The 16,466-nt window shown below is 46.1% G+C and overlaps 1 protein-coding gene across 2 annotated transcripts; it reads left to right on the top strand.

The window, feature by feature from the left end:
- Positions 1 to 4,763: 4,763 nt before the first annotated feature.
- LOC109864595 (spondin-2) lies at positions 4,764 to 16,211 on the top strand. Of its 2 annotated transcripts, none has more exons than XM_020452444.2 (6): positions 4,764 to 5,085; positions 8,766 to 8,990; positions 11,055 to 11,275; positions 13,777 to 13,968; positions 14,322 to 14,493; positions 14,636 to 16,211. In XM_020452444.2, exons 2-6 carry the CDS (start codon positions 8,771 to 8,773, stop codon positions 14,821 to 14,823), a joined length of 993 nt encoding a protein of 330 aa, XP_020308033.1. In that variant the 5' UTR covers positions 4,764 to 5,085; positions 8,766 to 8,770; the 3' UTR covers positions 14,824 to 16,211. The 2 variants fall into 2 exon arrangements, with proteins under 2 accessions (XP_020308033.1, XP_020308034.1); XM_020452445.2 differs by having other exon boundaries at positions 4,882 to 5,085; positions 8,771 to 8,990; positions 14,636 to 15,651.
- Positions 16,212 to 16,466: the final 255 nt, after the last annotated feature.

The raw sequence follows: 16,466 nt of genomic DNA, 5'->3' as shown, positions 1-16,466 counted from the left end.
CAGACAAGCGGCAGATCAACACTCAGTGTGGTGTGGTACTTAAGTGGGATTAAAAGTGTTTCTTGTTGACACGACAGAAGACGAGCTCATGTCATCTCTGTGCATGTATATGTGGAATTAATTAACCACGACAAGAGACTCCACAGGCCCTCATGCTCAATCAAAGGATTGTGTTAGCAACCCAAAGACAAGCGAACAAATATTTACCCATGCTCTCATTCCCATCTAAATATTAGTCTTGACAATGAATGGACGGCTTGGAGATTGCATCATAAGGGGTGACATTGGTAGAGTTCCCTGTTTATTCCCGATAGTCCTGAGTACGGTACGTACTGTCTGTTCACTCTGTGCCGTGTGTGTGTGTAGCCTATTAGATCAATGGATCAACTTGACACATTACAAGTGGATGGTCAATAAATGTTGTTTACAGTGTCTGAATAGAAATAGAACAGTATTTATTGGGCCTACTTTTTCCATCCCTGGTATCCCTTATGAGGGTGTCTCAATAATGGACTTATAAACCCTAAACTCCAGCTGTGGCTAGTATGGCACAAACCCAGCTATCGTGGTTATGGTACCAGCCATTGTTTGTCAATATTATTCTCGCTATTGGCTATTGCCACTGTTTACTTGGCAAGTGTGAGCGGGTGTTTGACGAGGGGACTGTGTATGCTTATCTGTGTGTGGGTTCTACATTGATCATGTGTGGTTGACTCCTATCGACTAGCGCTCTAGTTATCTGCTCTGCAGATGTGTGCACTCCGCAGTGACTCAAATTCAGGGCAGGCCAGTGTGACGTTCCACTCTGCTCGTGGTCTGTATGTCTCAGTATTATGTGTATGTGTCTCAATGTGTAAATCTAAGTGTGTGTGAGGCGTTTTCCTCTAGGCCAATGCGAGCCAGCCAGTGTTGACGCCCAGCTCTCTGTCATTAATCAGCAGGCAGGGGAAGTCTAGGTTTTCCCTGTAACCTCCCAGCAAACAACAAATGCTCCCACAACTATAGAGAACGACCCTCCCCCCTAGAGTCGATGTTCACGGCCAAATCGAATTAACATAACACATGCCCATCAACATCCGTCAGTTTAAACTAGAGATATCTGTTTTTTTTGCATGGGTTGCGTCTTGATAAACCGCTACAGCTGTGTTTGTCAGACCAGCAGGCATTCCGAAAATCGGTCGCATTACAAAAACATCTGTAGCGTCTGAATGGTTTGGGCGACACAGTAATAATATGACCCCTATATGGAAAGATGAGAGTCTCACAAACACATTGTGTTCTCCGATGGTGTTCTCTGTTTTGCTCTACGACCTCCACAAGTGTCACAGAACTCGTCTGAAGGTAATCCGGTACAGGGCCGAAAAATGAAGGGAAGTGAATGGGGCATGTCCATGTCAAAGGTATACATACGGGTCATTCCACTGTAATAAAAAAAAAAAATAAGGAAAAGTTTCTTAAATCTCTCAGATATAGAACAGACACTTCAAAACATACTTCTTTTTATGTATTTCCATGTATGAATCTTTTATTCAATGTGTTTCTTTGGGCTAATAGCAGTAAGGCTATATATATATAGATACATTTTTTATACCTACAGGAGTCATGCAATTCCAAATCAAATAGCCAAATGATCCTTGCTGTGACCATCTTCAAACAATGCCATATGTTAGCTTAGTAGAAACCCAGCCCCTGCCCCAGACCCCCGTATTCAAACTTTTTCGGCGGGAACCCCATTTTTCCACCACAATTTCTGGGTACCCCATTTTTTCATGACAACTTCTCGCTACTCCATCCCACACAAAATCTCATTTTGTTCAAATCGGTACATAAAATATTTTACATCAAATAACCTTCAATTCACTACATTTTCATCACTTATCAAAATGAAAGGAACCAATAAATAAATTTACATCCCCAAGGTTTTTACAAAAAAAAAATATATATATTTTTTAAAACGTTTGTATATTGTACTATACAAATATCTGCACTTTTAATTTTTTGTTCCTAAAAAATATACCGAACAAAAATATAAACGCAACATGTAAAGTGTTGGTGCCATGTTTCATGAGCTGAAATAAAAGATCCCAGAAATGTTCCATACGCACAAAAAATCGTTTTTGCACACATTTGTGTAGATTGCTGTTAGTGGGCATTTCTCCTTTGCCAAGATAATCCATCCACTTGACAGGTATGGCAATTCAAGAAGCTGATTAAACAGCATGGTCATTACACAGGTGCACTTTGTCCTGGGGATCACTCTAAAATGTGCCGTTTTGTCACACAACACAATGCCACAGATGTCTTAAGTTTTGAGGGCATGTGCAATTGGCATGCTGACTGCAGGAATGTCCACCAGAGCTGTTGCCAGATAACTGAATGTTCATTTCTCTACCATAAGCCTCCAACGTCATTTTTTAGAGAATTTGGCAGTACCTCCAACCGGTCTCACATCCGCAGTCCATGTGTAACCATGCCAGCCCAGGACCTCCACTTGCGGCTTCTTCATCTGAGGGATCATCTGAGACCAGCCACCTGGACAGCTGATGGAACTGAGGAGTATTTCTGTCTGTAATAAAGGCCTTTTGTGCGGAAAAATTTCTTCTGATTGGCTGGCTCCCCAGGGGGTGGGCCTATGCCCTCCCAGGCCCATCCGTGGCTGCGCCCCTGCCCAGTCATGTGAAATCCATAGATTACGACTTAATGAATTTCGTTCAATTGACTGATTTCCTTACATGAACTGTAACTCAGTAAAATTGTTGTGCTGCATTTATATTTTTGTTCATCATATATTTAAAAATACATATACATATATATCTTTGAATACCACTGCTCTAGGGGTTAAGAGTCTCATTGGGTCATTACCTTTTTGTTTCCATGGGAATGTTCCAGTGATGTGCAAGAACAGATTCCAAGAGAACATGTCTTGTCAAACCGAACACAGCAAACAATTCTAGGGAGAGAGAGCGTTTTTGTAATGTTACCCGTAATGTTTCCGGGATGCTTAAGTGTCCAGTTTCCCATTAGTTAGAATAATATTCCTTGTATGTTAGCAAAAACCTCTTTGTTACTATTTAGCATGTTCTGGCGTTCAGTTAGGAGAACATTCCATACATTCTAATATTAATGTGATAGACACGTTTCATGGGAACATTGCAAGAACATTCCTGTGTACGGTTTACGATAATATTCCATCAGCGTCACACCAAACATACACAGAACATGGTTGCCATGTTCTCAGAATATAAGATATTAATGTTCTAGACACATTTCATGGAAACGCTACTAGACCGAGACCGGGTGAGAGAGGGCTAGATAAGTGAATGGTGGAAAGAGGGGATAAAGTGAGAGGGAAGGAGGGAGGGAAGGGGAGCAGAAATTGAAATAGAGAGGGAGAGAAACAAGGAGGTAAGGAAGATAAGGGGCAAGAAGCTGTTGGAACGAAGTCACTCATATTTCTTCTTCTTTCTTCGACCTTTCTTCGACCTTTCTTCGACCTTTCTTCGACCTTTCTTCCCTTCCAGTTAGTTATTCATTTATGTTATTTATTTATGCTAACCTTTATTTAGGCAGGGAGTCCCATTGAGACCAAGGTCACTTTTCCAAGGGAGCTCTGCATGACAAGACCAGCAGCAAATGACACAATAAAATGCTACAACAGATACTACAGTCAAGGCAGGAGCACACCCCCAAAAATACATCTAAAAAAATGTAAAAAAAGGTTTGTAGAGGGTTCACGGTGAGGCCATAGTGGCCAGGTAACCCAGGCTGCTTCACAGAACAGCTTAAGGGAAGGAACGTCCTTAGCGTTGGGATAAGCCTGGTCTGAGACCCTGACCTTTGTGGTAGCCCACACCTATGGTCTGGAGGATGGAGGATCTTAAATGGACTCCACGGTCTGCTTTGAGAGGAGGATAGCTCAAGGCTTAAATATTTAGAGATTACATGATTGTTCAGAGTGTGTGTGCTTTTTTTGTGTGTGTGTGTGCGTACCCTAATTTTAACTCGTAAACCTAACCCTTGAGCCTAAAATAGACTTGTTCCTTGCGGGGACCAACGAAATGTCCCCACTTCGTTGTTTTACTATCCTTGTGAGGACCAGAAGTCCTAGTAAAACCAAACACACATACACTCATTCACACTGCTGCCCAACACCTGGATCAATAGCCAGCTCGGTAATGGAGCCCCTCCTAAGTTGCCCATGTGTTTACCAGCTGTGGCGGAATAGTTATGTCAAGACAGACAGACAGACAGACAGACAGAGAGACAGAGAGACAGACAGACAGACAGACAGACAGAGCGAGCGAGCGAGCTTTAATACACCCTCCTTCCTTCACTTCACTGACCAGAGGAAGTTTCTCCAGTGGAATCATTAGCTGGATTGACCACTAAGGCTTAACCCTGTTCTATTCATTATTGGATGGAAGCACTTCCCTTTTCCAGAGCCAGACTGCTGATCTGTCAACATTCAACAACCAGACTTTTGGGATTTCTCCGCCCCAAATGTAATAATTAAAATAGTTCAGGGAAAACGTTAACACTGTACAATCGGAATGCACCGACTGCCAAGTAAGATCTATTAAGTTGTGGGCAACATGGTGTTTGATGACCATGTCAGCAATATGAGGTTAGGGGTTACTGAGTTTTCACAGCAACACGGAGACGGCGGGAGAAGTTGTGTGTGTACACACAGAGAGAGAATGAGAAAAAGGGCGGAAGAAAGAGGGAGAGATACTATAGAGGAGAAGGGGGGTGCTGTGCACTGCCTTCCCATACAAGGAGAGGTAAGGGGAGAAAAGAAGGGGAGGGAGAGAGAAAGCTAGAGAGAGAGGGGGGGGGGGGTAGAAGGGGATACAATGAGGGAGGAGGGTGGAAGAAAGGGAGATTTGGAGAGAGATAGAGTAGAGTGAGGAAGGAAGACTGTGATAAGGCTCCCTGCCTCCCGCAACCAGACGGACTGTGCCAGTGGAGAGAGAGAGAGAGAAAGAGAAAGAGAGCGAGTGACTGGAGCTGAGTATTCCTTGCTGTCGTGCTGTCTTTCTGTCCTGCTGATATACCCTCTGTCATTTACTGAGTCGTCCTTCCCAGGTAAGAAACTCAATCTACAACCCTGAAGGTTTGATTCAGAGACTCTGAGTATGTGCATGAGTGTGTGGTTCTGTCAGACCCGGGTTCAAATAAATGTGTATTTGGTATTTCAAATACTTTTTCTTTGACAGTATATTCAAATACTTATTTCAAATACTATTTTCAAGTACCTGGGTTAAATGCCTGGGAGTGTATTTGAGTCAGTGTATTAGAATTGTTCAAATACTTTCTAAGTGTATTTCCAAATACATGAAAATATTCAACTACTTGTCTTTTCAAAAGAAACATAGCTAAATAGTTACTTTGAATGTATGTCAAAGTAATAGAGATATTTAAAATAGTATTTCAACCCAGGTCTGGGTTTGGCATGTGTGTATGTGTATGTTTATGTGCTGGTCCCTACTGTACATCTCTATTTGTGCATCCCTTAGTGTGTAAGTTTGTTTCTACATGATGTGTGAGTTGGTATGTATTTGTGTGTATGCTCCTGTTACCAAAAATGCAAAGGTGATAGTGCTGTCTGCCTCTCTCTCTTCTCTCCCTCCTCTCTACTCTTTCTCTTTCTGCTGAGGGTTTGGAATAAAATAACAAAGCCGGGTATCTGGTGAATGCTTCAGCATATGTCCCTCTCTCAAACCCTGCATTCATCTGCATGTTTCTCTCCTTCTCTTAACTCCTGCCTACACTGGCATCGCTGTGGTTTGTCTTCAGCTTGCATTTGGAAGAGAGGAATTATCTGACCTCCTTTCATGGTGTGTGTGTGTGTCTAAATGTGTATGCTGGTTTGTGTGTGTGTGTGTGTGTGTGTGTGTGCGCGTGCGTGTGTGTGTGAGTCCTGCACTGCATGAGGTTGGTGTAATTACACAGTGTAGGTCCACATGCAACATGTTTGGCATCACTCCACATCCCCTTGTTTTATTGTGTCTCGTGCACCAGAGAAATCCAGAAAAACTGCTTTGTCTAAGTCTGCTAGTGGGTCGACTGATGAATCCTAACGTGTGCATTTAGCTGTGTGTCTATGTATGAGGCTGCGTCTGGGCTATGTCTGTGTCGACTGATGATACTTAACGTGCTGTGTGTTTCCAGCCCGTGCTGTCTCTACGCTGATGAGAATGAACGTGCCTACAATATGCTGTGCCTGTGTTTCTCTGTGTCTATGTGACTGATGGAGATTGACAGTGAGTAGTCAGTGCCGTGTTAATCTCGGCGTGTCAGTCAGTGGTATTGTTCATCCTCTCCGCTGAGTACTGACTGTACCCCACTGCCCTGACGCACTTCCAGCCCTTACATGTCTAACCTTAGATTAAAAGAGATTCATTATGTTTTTTTATTTAACCAGGCAAGTTAGTTAAGAATACATTCTTATTTACAATTACGGCCTACCAGGGAACAGTGGGTTAACTGCCTTGTTTAGGGGCAGAACGGCAGATTTTTTACCTTGTCAGCTCGGTTACTGGCCCAACGCTCTAACCACTAGGTTATCTGCCGCCCCATTCCTTGACATAACGGCTATGTTTACACAGGCAGCCCAATTATCATGTTTTGTACACTAATTGGTGTTTTGACCAATCACGTCAGGTCTTTCCAAGTCAACTCTTTTTCAGAGCTGATCTGATTGGTCAAAAGACCAATTAGTGAAATAAATACCAGATTTGGGCAGCCAAAGATTGTCGAGAGATTAGCACCAAACAGCTTTCCATTGACACTGTCTGTCTAGATTCTAGAGGGAAAGGGGCAAGTGATGTTGAGAGGTTGTTGCATATGATGTTTCTATAGGTTAAGATACAGTATCTGTGCCCCTATGCAGCCAGCAGGCACATGATGCAGACAGGGCCAGTCAAACAGCACACACACACACACACACACACACACACACACACACACACACACACACACACACACACACACACACACACACACACACACACACACACACACACACACACACACACACACACAAACACACACACACACACACACACACACACACACACACACACACACACACACACAAAAACACATTGTCCCTGAAGCCTATTTTCAGTTGTGGATACTGTTACCTCTCCAATATAGGCTGCTCCAAAACTCTACTCAAAGTCTTTTCTCATGGCGTACTGTGTTGTAGTGGAGGGTAAACACAAGTCAACCTAGTTTACTCACCTTTTTTTTTTTGCTTGACAGTTATCCACCTTTTGCGGAGAAATGCATTTAAAGTAAGCGGGAGCATTGCTTTTTTACATTTTTAACCCCGATCGGCAATCACACCAATTTTTTTTTTTTTTACCACTACATCACTGATGGCATATCACGAGTAGGCTGCAGCGATAGTTTACTGTCTGCAGCTGTATATGTCAGTGTGCATGTTACCCATTTACTTTCTCCTCTACACTTATATTTACAACCGCAAAGTTTAACAGGCATGGTAAAAATACCATGAGTATGGAGGCAGAGAGGAGCCAGCTCTGTCATCTGATCATCTCAGCGGCTGCAGGTCTGCTGTACCCATATTGCAGGAAGAAGGGACGGGTCACACTGGCGACACACACACCTACACACACACCCGCACATTCTGAGGGCAGTCTGAGAATAAGCTGCAAAACCACTGTACCCTCTTCGGCCCTTTTTGGCCCAGGACGTTCAGTGTTCAGACTATAACCGAGAAAAAGAAACGCCAATGCAGTCATAGTCTATTCCCTCTCTGTTCAGAGCGGAAACCATGTTGTCTGCACACACACACCTTAGTGGGGACAGAAGGCATATGCACACACACACACGCACGAACGCATGCAGGCACGCACGTACACGCACACACGCACGCACGCACACACACACACACACACACACGCACGAACGCATGCAGGCACGCACGTACACGCACACACACGCACACACACACACGCACGCACACACACACACACACACACGCACCCACACACGCACACTGAAAATAGCCTTGCCAGGCTGTTGTTCTGTTATTTTAATTCTACCAGCCTCATAGACAGGGCGGTAAATCAGGATGGGGGGGGGGGGGGGACGACGACACAGGACAGGCAGCGTGGCTCTGGCAGTACGGCTGATTTACACTCATCTCCGGGAGCATTGTAAATCCCCCTTAAGCCCTGATGTACAGTGGCAGAGTACAGGGAACCGGGGCTCACGCACACACGCTCACACGCACGCATGCACACACACACACGCACACGCACACGCATGTACACCTGCAGATACACAGATGTCTTTATAGACAACCAACATGTGCATATACGGTATGGATGGTCCACTCTCCCATTAGCACATCCAGTGTGACTCAGCAGTGGTCAGGTCAGGGTCAGGGATGTTTTGAGGATGGTCAATCAGTGAGGTCAGTCAGCAGGCTTTATGTCTATCCTTAGAATGTCGGCCATGTTTATTTTGGACCAGGGTCTTATCCAGACAATACAGTGACATTGATGAATGCTAACAGTTCGATGGCCTCTACCCTCTACCCTGCCCTCTGACTGCCCCTGCCCTGACCCGACATACTGGGATGATACAGTATAGAGTAGAGTACAAGGAAACTAGTTTAACTAACTGTCACACATCCTGACCTGGACTCTTAGTGTCAGCGTCTTGATGAAACTCCATCCTACTCTGTTGCGAACACTTGTAATTGACATTTCTTCTCTTCCCTCTGTGTCCAGTTTAGATGATGTCATCGAAGCTCCTATCCTGCGGTTGGCTGCAGCAGCTGCTGGTGGTGCTTCTGAAGCTCACCCTATCCTTTGCTGGACCGACTAATGGGACAGAGTGTACGGCCAGAGGTCCTGCCTCCTACATCCTGGTATTTACGGGTCACTGGAGCCCCCAGACATTCCCTAAGCAGTACCCACTGTTCCGACCCCCTGCACAGTGGTCCAAACTCATAGGTGAGATGAACCACTAGCTCAGTCCAAAATCAGGCCCTAACCACTACCTCTAGACACTTCATGATACCCCCTTGATGATCAGAATACAGACACAGCGTATACTCCTTATAGTCGTCTCAATGACCTATAATGGCCTCCTCTCTTTGCCTTTTCCCCTCATGACAACTGGTTGGTGGAATGGAAAGGACACATCACTTTTCAAACATAAAACCCTTTCACATCAGGGCTCACAAGGGAAAAAGGGTGAAGGAGCGAGGCTATTTTAAACAACAGAGACAGAGACATTGATCGATAAAAAGCGCGCGCGAGAGAGAGAGAGACAGAGTAGACCACCCACAGTTCTCCATACTCTCTAGAGAAAACCATGTTACAGAGAGAGATGGGGAGAGAGAGATGCTCAAGGAACTCTTGTGGTGAGTTGACAGACCAGGTAAAATACAAAGGCTGCCTTGTTCTCAGCAGTCTTAAGAGTGGCATGTCTCTATTTGTGGTCACCTCCCTTCTCTTGCTGACTTCCTTCCTCTTCCTCTCCCCCCTGCGGTCAGGGAGCAGATCAGGGATAGTAGGCCTGACAGGGATACTGGCTCGGCCTGCTCCTTTCTTCACCTGATCATGTGCTGGAGGGCTCACAGCTGGCCAGTTAACCTGTTCCGGGCCTCCCCTTCCCCCCATGGCCCGGCCCGGCCCTGCGCTCCCAGTCCACCTCCACACACACAAGGGGGAGAGAGAGAGAGAGGCTAAATGCTACCAGATGATACAGGGCGGGTACCCCACAGGTTCTCTCTCTTACTTACTCTCTCTCCTTCACTCTAGCTCACTCTCCCTCGCCCTCACCCTCCTCCTCTCAATTTTGGGGCTGCTGGGGTCCTGGAGGCAACTAGGGGCTATGGTGGTTTTTAGAGTGTGGTGGGGTCAGATGTCTTCCCTCCCTAAAGGAGGGAGGAAAGTGGCATCAGGCTCTACTTGGCTCTGCCCTGCCTTGCCAGCGTGGATGGATGGCAGAGGTGTGCGTGTGCCAGACTTGATCTCTGCATCACTGTATGTGGCCGCTGTGGGTTTGTCTGGCTTCCAGAACTTCCAGCCATGCCCTGTCAGCCTGCCAGTGGGTGATGGCCTGTTGCTGCATATAGAGACAGTAACGTTGCACATAGGCCCTGGGGACATGGACACGCCTCTGATGACTTAGACTGGAGGGGGCCAGGGACAATGAGCCCAGGGAAGACAGTTATATAAAAGAGTTATTAGTCACTGAAGAAGAAAAACATGACTCATTTTGGGACTGGGAGTTGAGGAGGGCGGTCGTTAATTTGCGGCAAGAAATTGAAACGTTACGTGAATCCGAATCTTAATCTGTATTATTGGGTTTCAGGAACTTGACGCTTGTGGGAAACCTGCTAGTATGGAAATTCAATTAAGTGCATAAGTGACGGGGGTTGAGGAGAAACAGGATAGTGTGTGAAGTGTGTTTTTGTGGGTGCGTCGGGAGTGTGCGTGTGTATGCACGTACCCGTGTGTGTGTGCGTGCGTGCGTGAGTGTGTGCGTGCGTGTGTGTGTTTGTGTGTGTGTGTGCGTGGATCCTGAGGTTGGCTAAGGCAGAGATGTTATAAAAGAGACTGAGACTGTGTGGTTGTTAGTTTGTCTGACTGACCCTCTGCTAGCCTTATAACCACTGATCCCGGGCCAAGTGTGGCTTATAATGAGAGTGACAGGACAAAGAACAGACATCTGACTCAGAATCAGTTCTTAATAAGGACAAAGCGAGAACAAAGGCAACAATCCCGAGTAAAGAAAACAGCAGAAATGTGAGACATCAGAAAGGGGGGAAGGAGGTAAACGGTATGGGGAGTGAAGAAACAGAGACAACAAGAGAAAGAAAATGAATTTGTAGTTTTATATAAATGATTAACCTTTATTTAACTAGGCAAGTCATGTGTGTGTAAAGAGATCATTAATGCAGTGAGATTAACTCAATCTAGATGAGAGTGATGGCATCAAGGCAAGGAGAATGGAAGAAAAGATGCATTTTCAGTGCTTTTCACTGCCTCCCTGTCTTCTCCCAACAGCTATCACTCACAATGGGCAGCATCGGCTGTTTCAGGAGGGGGCGCTGGCGAGTATAGGGGTGCAGAACTTTGCTGAGGTGGGGGTAACTGTGGAGCTGGTGAAGGGGGCGAAGGATGCCAGGAAGAGACGGGAGGTCGGTGCCATGTACAGAACAGCGGGCATCCCCACTGGCATCGGACACAGCTCCACAGAACTGCTGCTGCAACCTCGGAGCCCACTGGTAGGCATCACACACACCCACGCAGGCACGCAATGCATGCACACACAAACACACACACACTTTGTTGCTTTACATAAACCTCTTCACAACCTTTCCACCATCCGTTCTGCTCTCCACTCCAACCACAAATCCTTACCAACAAACACACTCCTTTACTCAATCCATTGTCAACTCATGACCCGATCCCACCACAGGCAAACCCCTTGACTCACTCCACCCTCTCTGGCCAAACACTTAATCACTCTTCTACAGTGCTCCAATCAGACTAAGTTTAGCATCCAGCCCTACGGCCACAAACGCCCACATCCGTCCTGCCTGGTCTGGACTATGTCTGCTGTCTCCCCCGCTGAACTCAGGGCCCAGGAGGGGGCTTCATGGGGCTGATGCTGGAGCTGGGAGTGAGGCTGTAACAATAGGCAAGGGCTGGGTCTTAGACTAGGGCTTTGGCTGGGGGTTGGGGTTGGGGTTGAGCAAGGGCTGGGGTTGGGGTTGGGGTTGGGGCTGGATAAGGGAGTGAGGCTGGAACGATAGGCTGGGGCTGGAGCTTGTGGCTTAGGCTGGGGCTGGGTTTGGGACTGAGGCTGGGCAGGAGGCTAGCCATTCTAGGTGGATTCTAGGCTGCCTGGGGCCTGTGTCTGTTTGTTTATCTTTGCCCTCGCACTTAGTTGATGACTGAAGTGGAGAGAGGGGGAGAAAGGGGCAGAGAGAGAGAGAGGGAGGGAGGGTAGCTCCTGGGGGTTTGGAAATAGAAGGGCCACAGAGTGGAGCTGGTGATCTACATTTTGTTTATTAGTAATTCCACTGCCTGCCCGCACCTGGAGCCCGTTGTGCAAACAACCCCCACAAAAAGCATCTCTCTCCACTGCTGCCTGCCCCATACTGAAGGCTGGAGTTTGTCTGGCATTCTCTGATCTAAATGTGAGGTATGTGGTGTGTGTATTTGTGCTGGCCTGGCCAATCTGTTTTTAGATCAGTGGGTAGCAAGGCGGAGAATGGGGGCATGGAAATGTGTGTGTCTTTGTGTGGAACGTGACAATGATGGCTCAAATTGTCCTTCTCTGGAAATACACAAAGAGATACACACGTAGGCTTATGCTTATTACACACGCGCCCGCACGCACGCACGCACACACACACACACACACATTCTCTTTTCCACAAAGCAAACACATTTGCAATGCTCCAAACATCCCCACATGATTCTCATCTCCATATTCATAAAACTTCTATTTCTGTCAAGCACAAAATTGGAACCAGACAGATAACAAACAATTCACCAACTACCAGAACCAATCGAGTCTACTCTACACTAGGAAACCACCGCACTTCGACAGATTAGTGCGACCAGTTATGCATATTTCTTTAAGCTTCTGGTACTGCCAGGTTTGGACGGGTTGCGGTTGGGGATTTTTCATTCTCTGGGCCTGGGACTCCTCTGTGGGCCCTGGGGAGAGCATGCCTAAATGGAGTGTGAGTGTGATTATGGGACTATAAGTGGGTATCAGTGTGTGTCAGCGAGTGTCTCTGGCCTTCATGTAAAAACCGCTGCCCCCGCGGTGGACAGATCAAGCCAGAACGTGTTACGATAGATACGCCGCCTTCCCACTCGCTGCACAGGCCAATGAAATGGATATAGCAGGAGGGATTCCTGGAAAAACCACCGTTTGAGAGAAGGTTTAGAAAGATGAGAGGAAGGATGGAGGGAGGGAGCGAGCGAGGGAGTGAGGGCGGGAGGGAAGGAAGTGGGGAAGGAAGGAGGGATGTGAGCGAAGGAAGGAGGAGGTCAGTGAAGGATAATTGTCAAAGCGGATGGAATAGTAGAGATGCCCCTGGGCTAGTCGGTAGTCTCTCTAGTCTCTGTTAACTCCTCATCCCTCACTGTGTGTCACAGGATAGAAACACACCACTGATGTCATCCTCATTTGCTTGCTGCTGCTGCTTCCCAGAGTCCAAACTCTCCACACCACTCCACCCTAATGCACCTAGTGCACTTTGATGTCTGCCCCATCCCACCCCATACAAGCCTGTCCACTCTACCCCATCCTGTCCCACCTCAGCCCAGATCCACAAATAGCAGGCGTCCTGTCCCGAGGGAGGCTGTGCTCCCTTCCTGGTCTTTAATGTGCTGTTTTCTGGGCGCCTGCCACCCCGGAGCCGGTTCCCAGGACGCTTCCTGCATGAGGTCACTGTCTTTCAGGAAACATCCATCACAGAGGAGAGAGGGGAGTAGAGGAGCATAGAGTTGAACCCCACACAGGAAACAGCGGGTGTGCTGGAACGGGTGGACACACACGTCAGGCTATTACACAACCAGGATGTGTAAAGCCAATGACCAATTTTGTCCATGCATGTGTTAGCTTCAGCTATAATCCTGTCTGATTACCACAGCCAATATTACACACACATGATCTGAATACTGTAGTGTAACTAAACTCTCATTTAATTTCTCTACCTCATTTCATTCCTCCTCTTTCCTCTCCTCCCCCCCTCTATGGACACAGCTCTCTCTGATGGTGAAGGTGATCCCTAGCCCTGATTGGTTTGTGGGAGTGGACAGTCTTAACCTCTGTGAGGGCGGCCAGTGGAAACAGGAAATGACCCTTGACCTCCAACCCTTGGACTCTGGGACGGACAGCGGCTTCACTTTCTCTTCACCCAACTATCCCACCGTCCCTCAGGAAAACATCACACGGGTGAGACAGACGACTTCTCCCCTCGTTTCACTTTCACCTAAGGGGGAAAGAGGGCCACGGAGGTTGCCCCTTGCTCTATAATGACTATGGTGTAGGCATGCTACTAACATTCCCCTAACAAGGAAGACTTGAAAGTGTAATTGAACTTTTTCCACTAACACAAAGTCACAGTTAAAGCACACAGCTTTGAATTATTAAGAAGTACCGGTAATAATCTGAGATTAGTGTGTGTTTTAGTGTGTGTTTTAGTGTGTGTTTTAGTGTATGTTTTAGTGTATGTTTTAGTGTGTGTTTTAGTGTGTGTCTTAGGGTTTGTTGTTGACTGTTTTCTATATGTTGTTGTCCCCCTCCAGATAACTTCCCAGATGCCCAACCACCCAGCCAACTCCTTCTTCTACCCCCGTCTCACAGAGCTCCCGCCCATAGCCTCCATACGGCTGACCAGACAGAGCCGTTCATCTGCCCGTCAAACTCCCATGTCCAATCACATTCTGCCTCACCCTATCCACCCTCAACGCTTCTCAGGTAGGTTTACATGCACACATCCCCCGTCTCTTTCCCTCACTTTCTCTTTCTTTCTCCCTCTCTCTCTGTGATTATATCGATTCACTTCATTTCTGTGTTAATTCATTCACCACATCTCTTTCCCTCTCCCTCCCTATCTCAGAGACACCATTAGACTGTGAGGTGTCTATGTGGTCGTCCTGGGGTCTGTGTTTGGGGCCCTGTTCCAGGGGAGGGGTCCGCCATCGTACCCGCTACATCCTCCTGCGGCCGGCTAACGCCGGTACACCCTGCCCCGAGCTGGAGGAACAGACCGAGTGCACACCACACAACTGTCTGAAGCGCCAGTGACCCCCGACAGAATAGGGTGAAGTTGCCCCAAGACACTGATTTAAAGTCAGTTTTAGGTTTAGGCCAGTAAGGTTAGGATTCGGGACTGTAAGCTGATCATAGATCTGTGCTTAGGGGGAACTTCTAATTGGAGCCACACCCCTGGCAGTCTCCATGGTAACACTGGGACTCAAACATACACAGACCACAATAATGTAAGCAATGGACTCTTTCACTGCAGAACGCACAATCTCTAGACCCAGATAAGTCTTAAGTGGCAGTGACTTGTTGGTGTGGTCTTTATGGAGTACTCTAGCAATCTAAAGACCAACTAGTCCTGACTTGTATTGAGAAACACTGTTGTTGACTGATTGACAAGTACCCACATGACAAAAGAGCACAATGCCATTATCAGTGAACATGAGAGACCAGCAACTATGTAGAGGATCTTCACTGGCACACACACACACACATGCCCTTGTACACAAATAATACACTCTTACTTTGTGTAAACCGGGGCATTGATTTACATGGGAATCCTATACGATGCTCAGCCATCATTCAACATAACCACACAGACAGATGTATAAATACCCATTTCACAAGACACAACTGATGATGGCTCACTGTAGCCCAGTACCCCATGTCAGAAAACCCTAGCCAATATGGAGCGAGGCGGTTTCATAAAAGAAAAAGGGATACAGGTTTAAAAACAAAAACAAAAACAAGAGCAGTTATATCTGTTGTCTCTCTTAATATGTAGGACATATTTTGTATATACTGTATGTTCTGTTGTATCGTTGTATCTTGTGTAACTCATGAAATAAATGTGGAGGTTTTTTCTGTAAATAGAAACTCCTGTGTTATTTGGAACCAAACAGTCTTTACATGCTAGTCATGTAAAAGCCTTGTCCAAATGTGAAACTGCTGTCACACTGAAGAACGCCCTTGAATTATGTCTAATAGGAGTTCCAGTAATCCACAACGACATGAACTTATTTGTGTCTTGTATGCCAGAGTGTAATTTTAACAATATTGAAACCTCTTTATTGGTCTGGCCAAGGCCTTTGGCTACTAAATAAAGACATGGAGTCACTCATAAATATCATTAAACGACATGGACATTGATACCGTGAAGGCTATGTCATATCAACAGAAATACAAGAGGGCAAATCACTACACTCTTAATGTTGAATGAAGAAATAAATGCATTTGTAGCATTATTCAAGTAAGTAGGCCTAAGCCTTGTCCAAGCCAGAATGATGTACAAATACAACCACTGGATATGATGCTAGTCTGTAGCGCTTTTCAAAGCTCAATAATTGATCCAAATTGTGCTGGCTGTAAACGTTTGAACATTTTTGAAAAACCTTGTACATAATAAACACTCTTCATAGTCCAATAATTAATTATCAAGCATATATTGTAATATATTATGTAATAATATCTTGCTTTTATTATTTCCATCCTGCTATGCTGTTGTGTGGTGTTTGGACATACTACAGTGCGTTTTGAAATGCTGTGGCACCACCTGGTGGTTAACATAGGGACACGTGAATTTGCGAGTAGACGACAATCTCATTCTTTTTTCAATCAATGTAGTCAAGCTCAATCAATGTAATGCAAGAGCCAAAGTGTGCAAAGTAATCACTGTCAAACAGGAC

Source organism: Oncorhynchus kisutch, linkage group LG19 (assembly GCF_002021735.2).
Source record: "Oncorhynchus kisutch isolate 150728-3 linkage group LG19, Okis_V2, whole genome shotgun sequence".
Lineage (NCBI taxonomy): Eukaryota > Metazoa > Chordata > Actinopteri > Salmoniformes > Salmonidae > Oncorhynchus > Oncorhynchus kisutch.
This window is presented reverse-complemented; position numbering and strand designations above follow the sequence as displayed.